At 32.5% G+C, this 10795-nt stretch overlaps 1 protein-coding gene across 5 annotated transcripts; it reads right to left on the reverse strand.

The window, feature by feature from the left end:
- Positions 1-2912: 2912 nt before the first annotated feature.
- Positions 2913-10282, reverse strand: LOC135838476 (uncharacterized). 5 transcript variants are annotated; one of them, XM_065354148.1, is made up of 10 exons: positions 10003-10281; positions 9484-9581; positions 9243-9408; positions 9007-9088; positions 5618-8911; positions 5331-5527; positions 5176-5237; positions 4060-5092; positions 3307-3856; positions 2913-3119 (listed from the first exon to the last, which is right to left on the reverse strand). In XM_065354148.1, exons 9-10 carry the CDS (start codon positions 3818-3820, stop codon positions 3037-3039), a joined length of 597 nt encoding a protein of 198 aa, XP_065210220.1. In that variant the 5' UTR covers positions 3821-3856; positions 4060-5092; positions 5176-5237; positions 5331-5527; positions 5618-8911; positions 9007-9088; positions 9243-9408; positions 9484-9581; positions 10003-10281; the 3' UTR covers positions 2913-3036. The 5 variants fall into 5 exon arrangements, with proteins under 5 accessions (XP_065210220.1, XP_065210229.1, XP_065210211.1 ...); XM_065354157.1 differs by having other exon boundaries at positions 4195-5092; positions 10003-10280; XM_065354139.1 differs by having other exon boundaries at positions 3307-5092; positions 10003-10282.
- Positions 10283-10795: the final 513 nt, after the last annotated feature.

The following is a 10795-nucleotide window of genomic DNA, read 5'->3' on the forward strand; positions in this document are numbered from 1 at the left end:
CAGACGTCAAATAACTGGAAATTCTAGAAATTTGATTGGAGAAGTAGAAATCACTCCTAGAATTAGTTTTTTGTTAATTTTATTTACCAAAACAAGCCATGATTTTAAAATATTTTTTTTTTTTAAATGTTGGAAAATTGTTTTTTTTTATTTTTAAATTTTTTTTATGAGCTACACATTTGAATGGAATATTAAGCAAAAATTGTTTCAAAACCTCCTCAGAGCACAATGCTCGTTTCAAGTTTACTCATAAGTATTAGTACCTACTCTAAATAGACCGTACATTTATGTAGGTATTTATAACTGAATAATAACCGAAGCGAATTGATGAATGTATTAAAGCACTGTATGTACATACAATAAGCAAGCAGGTAGGCATTTTTAACCATTCCGCGTACCTACATACGAGTAAATTATTTGTAAGTTTTCCTTCGAGTAAGATTTGTAACGTTAAACCGGTATGTTTTTTTCAGTCATTTCACCAACTTCTAAGAATAGGTATCTAATGTATAAGAGAAATAATTATAAAGGGGTATTATACCTTCTTAATATAAGGTTTCTTTCGAAAGGCAGGTCTCTGGTGATAATTTTGCAACTCAAGCATTTCTTTGATTCAATATGCATACAAGTACTCCAACTCTCTCTATTCGTAAAAAAGATGGATAAAAATTTATTGAAAATTCCTCCAATAATATGCAGCTGCAAACCAAAAACTTGAAAATATCACCTTTATCAAAAAAAAAAAATCATTTGTTTTGATTTTGATTTCGCTATCAAAAAATTAATTTCGTGGATAATTTAACTATATTTTTTGCGATCAATTTTTTAGTAATTTTTTTGTAAATTTAAATTCATACGTAAAACGATGTAATTAATAACAAGTGCGTACCAACGAATTGCAAAAAGTAATGACGTTGATTAAAAACTCGAATAAAACGAGTACATTTGAACCGAGTGTGATAAAAATTATGATTTTTTAATACTAAAATACGAGAAATGCGCCAAAATGGAGAACTTTACATCGAAATGTGAAAAAGCTTATTCGATCGATGATCAAAATTACACGAATTTTACGCTGCTGATGAAATCGTCGGTATCACACGTTACCTATTTGTGTTTAAAATTGACATGTATTGTGTAAAATTGTATTTTTTACTCGTATACGTTCATGCAATCTTACTATCAATTCATAAATGCCATCAAACTACCACCAACGGAACTACCACTAGCACTGCTGCCTCTGAAGGAATCCTAGAATCGGACAATTCTCCATCGCAACCTAAATACTATATTTTTTTATTTCCGGAGATATTTAGTTGGTTGGGCGTGATTCTGTTGGTTGTATCCGCGTTCGCAACTATACTTTACATGGCTCTTTGTATATTTCTTCCTTGGGTTCGTATTTTGAGACCTTATGAGCGACACGATTCGTCTCAGAATCCTGCCAATGGACTTGATAATGGATTTATATGAAATTGTGGACATTTTCAACGTGGTCGAAGATTTTTGACAAGTTGGTGGCTGATTGTTACTTCTGAGCAACGTTGGCAGATGATATAGAAAGTGATTCAGTCGAGTTTAATTTGTATTTACTGTTTGGAACATTTTAAAGTTAGGTATTCAGCTGTATGAATTTTTTGTTGATATTCAAGTTGGTATATTTTAAAGATTATATCTGGTAAAAAAATTATTAAATGATCTTTGTTCATTTTCGAACCATTTTTGATAACTTATTGGTACCTTAAATGGTATTCATTTAGTATAATTACTTGAGAACATATCTTGAAATAATATCACCAAACTTCTGCATTAAATCATAATTTTGCTTGTTCAAATATTATCAAAGGTAAGTTCCCTTACGGAAAAAAAATAGTACTTTCTGAGTAGTAGTTTTTTAACGGAGTAAAAACTACTACTTTTTAAGACCTTCATGGAGAAATATTAGTAGTTTTACATAAAAACTACTACTTTTGTCAAAAAACTAGTTAAAATTACTACTTCAAAACTACTACTTACGAAGTAGTAATTTGAACTAGTTTTTAGACAAAAGTAGTAGTTTTCATGTAAAACTACTAATATTTCTCCATGAAGGTCTTAAAAAGTAGTAGTTTTTACTCCGTTAAAAAACTACTACTCAGAAAGTACTATTTTTTTTCCGTGAGGGTTACTTTACCTATCATTTGTAACATTTTAGGCGTTTCATAAAATATGTTTGTAGAAAGCCGAGGCCAATAACACGCATTCTACGATCATATTCCCATTCAAAGCTAATTGGATAACGATTATTTGATACCATTAACGAGCTAATACTCATCGTATATCATAATGTGCGTATAGTAGCTTTATTTCAATCTATAACGTACATTAAGCTACAATATGGTACTTGCGACGTTGCGCAGCCTTATAAGAAGTTTTCATTTTTAATAAAAAATCGGATTATTGTTGAGAAAAAAAGCGTAGAAAATTACCATTTATCGAACACATCCAGCTGGTGAAAAAAAACGAGGGGTCAAAATCCTATTCTTTCGTTAGAAGAAAATTGTGCTTCAATTTTACAAATTCAGAATCAAACTTGAGCTCAAAATGTGAATATAAAAGGCGAAAAGGTCAGTAGCCGAATGAGCCGCCATGAATAATGATCCTACTTCGTAAAATGGGCCTCTTTTTAATGATAAGTGTTTTTGATTTTTATGACACTAAAATCTATTTGCAAAAAAGCATCAAATAAATAAAAAAAAAAAAAAAAAACAATTGCAGTAAAATTCGTTTTTTGGCCAACGTTTCTACGAAGTTAATATGAATTTCAAATCTGATGATGCAAATCATCGAAAAATGATGTTTTATGACAGAAGACAAATTTTCAATCAGGAAAATAGATGCTGGTAATGTCGAAACGATTGATGATTAAAACATTTTCCGTATTTAAAATGTATAATATTAATGAATAAAAAAACAACAACTATGATAACACCATTGATAATAATTATGATACAAATTACAAGACGTGTACCTACATTCTATGTAATTTATGCCGATTTACTTCAGGTATTTACGAAAATATTCACTGCGTTCTGCAAGCATCATTGTCATTCCTTGTTTTTCATCTTCATCGATCTCCTCTACAAAAAATACAACAAGGAAGTTGATACAATACAGTAATGAAGTCTATAATATACCTAATCTACAACGAAATCATTTATTGCAGAAGTAAATTCAACACTATTCCATCAAAATACTACTTTCATGAGAATTTTGATGAAAAACATTACTAGCTATATAGAATATTGTATTTATGATTCTTCTTACCATTGTTTCCAATAAACTCCATGTAAGCGGCATCCCTTTCGGCTCTGGCATTTTTTAATTCATCTTGAGCCTCTAGCAGTTCGGCTTCGGCCTGTAGCACTTCTACTTGGACCGGTAGCAGTTCGGCTTCGACCCGTAGCAGTTCAGCTTGGTCCGGTAGCAGTTCGGATTCGGCTTGGGCCATCAGCAGTTCAGCTTGGTCTGGTAGCAGTTCGGCTTTGGTCAGTAGAAGTTCAGCATGGGCCCGTAGCAGTTTAGCTTGGGCTGGTACTAGTTCGGTTTCGAGTCGTGCCCGTTCGGTTTCCAGCCGTTCCAGTATTTCGGCTTTTGCTCGTTCTAGGTCTCTGGTCAATTCGTTTACTCGGTTTACTTGATTTAAGAAAGCATCTTCTATTGGAATTGGAACATTACTCGATAACTTAACGTCATAAAATACAGTTACAGGTACACGTGGAATCAATGATTGTGATCCACCTAACTGAAAATGAACTCGACTGACCAATCTTCTCAACATGTTGATGGCAAATACGAAATGTTGACTACGGAACACCTGAAACAAACCAAGCATTACCTACTCATAAGCACATATTATTATCATCGAATGTCATGCAATAAAAATTTATGCTGCTTAAAAACAGGTTGTATTCTGTATGTCTGAAGAAACTAGTCGTCGAGTGCCAGAATGGGTAAAACCGAGTATGTTGGTAGAACGAAGTGAGATGATTTTGAAATCAAATGATGACGATTACTTACTGAAATCAAGAAAGAACACTCCAAGCCACGAAACACCAAGAGTTAAGTTAACGATACTAGGAAAACATGGCGGACAGCTTTTATTGGTTCTTGTCAGTATAATAATGCTATAAAGTCAATACAACGATTACTTACTGAAATCAAGAACGAACACTTCAAGGAACGAAATACCAAGAGCGAAGATGTTATGGCAGGACGATTGTCTTCATTGAACTAATTAAAATTATGATGAAATAAATGCAATAGTGACAAATTTTTTCTTCCCGCTCAAAATTTCAAAAAAATGCGTCGGTTATGACAGCTAATTGGACTTTTAGCCAGGTTATTATTTGAAATTATTGTTATAAAAAAATCCGCCAGAGAGCGTAGATGGCGTTTTGAAAAATTAAATTTTGAAAAAATAAAAAAATTCAAAATTGAAAAAATCCTACATTGCCTTGAACAATTTGAAATTTGATTGTTGTTGGAATTTCAAAATTACCAAAAAATTGTATTGTGTTTTTTTTCTGCCAAAACTGCAAAAAACTCCACTCCTTCCTTTCGGTGAAAATCGTCAAAAAGACTTCCTTTTTTTGCAGCTTGCAGCCAAAATTGCAAAAAAAAAACAACAGTTTCATTTTCATCAAATTTATTAAAAGTTTCAACTTTTTTTTCAAAATTGTGAAAAATTCTACTCTCTTAGTCTTTTGTATGCATTTTATTGAATTTTTGTTATCAAAATATAATATCGAAAAATTCCTGTTTTTTCGAATAAAACAATAAAATTGCCAGAAAATCTAATTTCTTGTCGCAAACGAATATATATATATTTTTTTTCAAAATTGTAAAAACCAAAAGGTAGGTAGGTAATCTGTTCTAAAAATTCACCATTTGTAACTAAAAAATCTTTACTTTTAGACAAAAGATTTATTGGGGGAAAAACAACAACAACATTACACATGAATACCAGCTGATTTAAGATTGTGGATGTACCTTTTCGTCAATTGTCTTAGTTTTTTCCGTCTCTCTGCTTTCTCATTGTCGTCGAAATCCTCTGCAAACAATACGACAAAGCAATTCGTACAATGCAATTTATGAGCTAAAGCTATAAGTAACATTCGTGGTTCTCAATCATACCAAAGTATCCGATGAATTCGTCGTATCGATCCGTTCAGATGTGGCTACTCATCAGTTAACGTCTATCGATAAGAGTGATAGTATAGTGATAGAAAATATTAATGCTGAACGTTATTTGCGGAACTTAACCATCATAACTGGCTTATCACGCTTACCGAAATTTGAGGAATAGCTACCCAGGGCGTGATCTTTCACAACAGTGATGTACCTCGTATACAAGATCTGCGTCATCTCTGGCTATTTTGGCATCGGCTCGGGCTTGGGTTGCAATGGCTTTGAATTTTTCTAGCTCTCTAGTCAATACATCAATTTTCTTCAAGGGAACCTCTCCGTCTGGGAAAGTATTGGACGACTATAATGTGTTGGAAAAAACAAACATTAACAAATCATAAATACACAAAAATGTCGAGTGGAATCAATAAAATAAAATGTAATCATCAACCTGGAAACGAACTCGACTGAACAATCTTCTCAGCATGTTGACATCAAATTCTGACTACCTAATTAAAATTATGATTGATTATGATGAAATAAACGCAATAGAGAATAGATGATACTAGGAAAACATTTTGCAGGTCTAGCAAAACCATGAATAAAAGCCAGGTTATTATTTGAAATTATTGTTATAAAAAAATCCTTCAGACAGCGTAGATGGCGTTTTGAAGAATTTCAAAAATTTTATAGCAGCAGCCCCCAGCGGCCCAGCCCACCTCAAATTAATTTCCATTTTCCATTTTCCATTTCCAATTCCAATTCCAATTTTCCACACCTTTGACCGGGCTTGAGGTGAGGTTGAGGATGAAGCCTCGACCAGAACAGAACCATGGAGGCCAGGACCGAAAACTGGAAAAAGCCCTGATGCCCTGATCTAGGCTGATCGCTGATCAGTGATACAGTGATCAATAATCCTTGAATCCTGATTCCTGATCTGAATGTCCAAGCCCCAAAATCTCAAAAAGTGTAATCTACAAATCTACAAAGCCTTGCCTGAGTTGCCAGTTGCCCTTGCCCAAAGGTCAAAACCCAAAACCTCTTTCTCCGAAAACCAAGCCCTATTTTTAAAAAATGCCCAAATGCCCTAATCCGAATCGTGAGATTCAAAATCCAATTCATCAGGACCATCACGAGATCAGGACTTTTCGGAGTTTTCGGGGCTTGTGTAACACAGCCACTGCCATTCGTGCAAATTAACAACTGCAAATTTCAAAAATTTTCCTACGAACTGTGAACTGATCAGAAAAAAGTTGAATTTTTTGATTTTCCCCCATCAAGTTTAGATATTTTGTTTTTTTTTTTTTTTTAAAAAAACATTTCTAAAAATCGAGAATTTGATTTGGGCTGTTGAAATTTCGATTTTGAGGGTTCTACAGTTCTACACACTGCTCTTTCCGAAAATCGCGAAGCCAGGCAGACTATTCGAATGAATAAACGTGAGCGAAAGACGCGAAAGTTGAATGTTTTTGCCTTTTGCCACAAATAAAGTTGCAGAAAAAACTAAAAAGACTAGTTTTATGGCCAAACTTCCAAAAAAGTTTTTTGTTTTTTTTTCAAAATTGAAAAAATCCTACATTGCCTAGAACAATCTGATTGCTGTTGGAATATCAAAATCAAAATTACCAAAAAATTGTGTTTTTTCTGCCAAAACTGTAGAAAACTTCTTCTTTTTGGTGAAAATCGTCATAAAGTCTTACTTTTTTTGCAGCCAAAATTGCAAAAAAAAACAACAGTTTTGTTTTTCATCAAATTTATCAAATTCAAAAGTTTCAACTTTTTTTTTCAAAATTGTGAAAAATTCTACTGTTTTAGTCTTTTGTATGCATTTTAAATGAATTTTTCATCAAAGTATCAAAAAATTCCTGTCTTTTTGAATAAAATTACCTACCAGATAATCTCATTTGTTGTCGTACACGAATTTTTTTTTTGGTCAAAATTGTAAAAGCCAAAAGGTAGGTCACCTGTTTTTCTTTTTTCACCAAAATTATCAAAAAAAAATTCACTACCTATTTTGTAAAGATTGCAAAGAAACCACTGCTGTTCTGTTCAAATTGTGGAAAATCGATGGTTTTTTTTTGTCAAAACTGCTAGAAAGTTTGGGTTTTTGTTTTGTTTTGCTAAAATTGCAGAAAACTTCCTTTTTGTTAAAAATTTTTATAAAGGTTTTTTTGTCCCAAAATATAGATAGATATGCTCTTTTTAAAAAATGCTCTTTTTGGTAAAATTTGAAGCAAAAAATTTCCTTTTTTTAAATCAAAATTGCAAAATATTCTACTTTTCGATTTTTCTCATTCAAAATTGCCAAGACTTGTTTTATTTGACAAAATCAGAAAAAAAACTTTTTCGAGGTCAACATTTTCAGAAAATCTCGCTTTTTTTATGGTAAAAAAATGCTGTTTTGTCAAAATTGGCAAAAAAAGTACCTACTTGTATCAGACTTTTATCAAAACAAAACCCCAACACCTAAATCTTATGCTTCCAAGTACTTTCCAGTCAAAATTATTATTGGCAAAAAAAAATCCTTGTTTTTTTTTATCAAATTTGGTGAAAATGGTAACTTTTTTTGGCAAAATCCCAAAAAGACATGTTTTGCCAAAATTTCAAGAAAATCCAGGTCAATCATTCTTTCAGGTAAGACTCGTTTCATTTCGAAATTATTATCAAAAGTTTTGTTTTGCTAATAGAATAATTGCAAGAAATCCTTACATTCGGATAAGTACTTATATGTACAATTTTTGTGGGAAATTCAAAGAGCAGACGTTTTCATTGTGTGGATATTTGACTTTTTAAAATATACAATTAAGTGCATAATGTTCAATGAATTAAACACAAAGGCGAGGATTTATTTTCAAAAACCACCACGCAATAAGTATAAAATGTTGAAAACAAAAACAAAAACGAATTTGTACTTATTAATCATACTTGACTAATTGGGTAATAAGAAAGTTTTAAAAAAATATAAAGGTAATGAAACTACATGTGGATTATTACAGCATCCAATAACGCTACAATTAGGCAAATTAAGGAAACCTCGATTATAAAAATACAGGATAAAGGATAACGAAATTAAATTGCAAATATTCTCGAATTAAATAATACATCACAGCTGGTTAATTAATTAGGAAAATAAAAACTATCAGTACTAGGAATTTTATAAAAATAATCAGTCTGTAATCTGTGACTTTTCGTTAACCTTTCGACTTTCGTTTCAAAATTCAAACTATACCAATCTCTTTGATGGTTTATTCAAGCGTTCTTCCAACTCTCAAAATAAGATAAACACAAATAGGTGCATAACGAGACATAATTCCATCTGTTAAATAACATACATGCGCGAATGTAAAATCAAAATCGAAAATGAAATTAAATCGTAGAAAATTAAACATTGACATTCTATAGATTTAATAATTTCTTCAACAGAATATAAATTTGTTCGATTTCGTCGACTTCCATTTTATATGTCGTTTTACCGAGCACAAACGCATCATCCATCGGTGTGAACTGGTCAACCAAAACGTAATATGGGATGGAATCAAATTTTTTAGCGAAGACATAGCGGTCATCTGAGCTCGAAGCAGTTCGTGAGATCGGTATAACAGAATACCTATCCATGTCATCTTTCACGGTCCATGCCAACGCAAGCTGGAATTTCCCAAACGGTTTTGAGTCGATGTTCGCAGGGAAATAACAGCTCAACACGTCAAATCGATTGACGTGTACACCACTTTTTACTTTTAACAGTCTATAATATTAATTGGTGAAAAAACAACAAAAACAACTACAATTACTTACACTATAATAAGGTAATTATGTTACACTAAACGTAATTTTACTCACAAACGTGGGTTTTCTAAATATAAATTGCGAACTTCTTCCAGTTTCTTGGCTATACGTAATTTCTCGGTTTCGCTGTACGCCCCTGCACAAAATAAAAGAAATGATTAGGTACAATGCATTCTTGAAAGTCTAAATATAATCTTCGACAGTATATTCAACTAAATAAAAAACTACTTCCTGAAATTGATGGGAAAAAAATGGATTTTATAAAAAAATTACGTTCATAATTTACATACCATTGTTTCCGATGAACTCATTGTAAACACCTTCTGCGTAAACTTTACTTGCTTCTGCGTAAGCTTTATTTTTTTTTGCTTCGGCTTCGGCCAGTTCCAGCTTTCTGGTCAATTCTTTAATCGTATTCGAGAGGGCCTTCTCTGCTTCCGGGATTACAGTCGTTGACTAAGAGTACAAATAATATTTAATTGAACACAGATATGGAATCAATGTAGGTAATGAGTGTTTATAATTACCCACCTTAAAACGAATTCTGCTGTTCAGCATAACACGTCGTACATTCGGGACAAAGATTCGTAACATGATTTTATAGAAAACAATAGTTCAGCACAGAACACCTGAAACAAACCGAGCATTAGTCATAAACACATGTCATCGAATAATCGAATTTCTACGAGCTACTAACGTTAATCCACGTATAATTAGCTACTTTATCTTATTGTAATGAACCAACTTTACTACGTAATCATCGTAGTCAAATTGTAATTCGCTACTGAAGTCGAATTTGAAATCAGAGTTGCATTTTTAATCGATCGAAGCACGTTAATTTGGCTAAACGGTGCTTTCGATGCAGATGGCAGGTTGTATTCTGTATGAGTGTTGAAACTATGTCATCGAATGCCAGAATGAGTAACGGATTATGTTCGTAGAAAGAAGACAGTGAAATGATTTGGAAATCAAACGATGATATTAACGATGAAATGAACTATGCTATGCTAAATATAAATGTTATGAAGTCAACACGAGGATTATACTTACTGAAATCAAAAACGAACACTCTAAGCCACGAAAACGAAATACCAAGAGTGAAGATGTTATGGCTGGTCAATTGTCTTCACTGAACCAATTAAAATTATGATGAAATAAACGCAATAGTGAATAGTGACAAATTTTTACTTTCGTCTTTCCCAGTTCCCTTCAAAATTTCAATAAAAAACATGATTAAAAAATTTGTTATCATTCCTGTCCGGTCCTGCTGATTAACAGCTGATTGAACTTTAACCAGGTTATTATTTGAAATTATTGTTATAAAAAAATCCTTCAGATAGCGTGGATGGCGTTTTGAGGATTTTCACAAAATTTTTAGGGTTCCCCGAGCCCCGCCTCGGGAAACCCTATAGGGCGGTTCATGGTGACTTATTCAGTTATGCGATCGGCTTTCCGGAAGATGGCTGATGACGTCAGTAGAACGGTTGATAAGATATCGTTTTTCTCAAAAAGTTCGCATTTTGAAATACAATTTACTACAACTTCTAGGACGTATTTTTAAATAAATAGATGATATTTCAAAAGATGAAACTTCAAGCTTCAAAATGATACAAATATTATTATTATTCATCGAGTATCTCTAGATGAAATATTCAACTGAAGTTTGCCAATTTTCACACAAGAGGTGAGTCGCTAAAAAAGCCTGTATTTCGAAAATCAAGCAAAATTCAGCTATGGGGGCTTCATTTTCGAAAAGTACAGGCTTTTACGATTATTTTAAGCTATCCGCGAATGAAATTTGCTGAAAACTGTTGATTTCCGAGTGGTTTGAAATCGTTGTTTA

Source organism: Planococcus citri, chromosome 1, assembly GCF_950023065.1.
Source record: "Planococcus citri chromosome 1, ihPlaCitr1.1, whole genome shotgun sequence".
Classification (NCBI taxonomy): domain Eukaryota; kingdom Metazoa; phylum Arthropoda; class Insecta; order Hemiptera; family Pseudococcidae; genus Planococcus; species Planococcus citri.

What these genes read in the sequence shown, in the direction of transcription:
- LOC135838476 (XM_065354122.1), bottom strand. Translation starts at nt 9,546, where the DNA reads ATGTTACGAATCTTTGTCCCGAATGTACGACGTGTTATGCTGAACAGC. An exon ending in TGAGTTCATCGGAAACAATG is followed by an intron (nt 9,089 to 9,242) that starts GTATGTAAATTA and finishes TATTTTGTGCAG; the next exon opens with GGGCGTACAGCGAAACCGAG. An exon ending in TATTTAGAAAACCCACGTTT is followed by an intron (nt 8,912 to 9,006) that starts GTGAGTAAAATT and finishes TTAATATTATAG; the next exon opens with ACTGTTAAAAGTAAAAAGTG.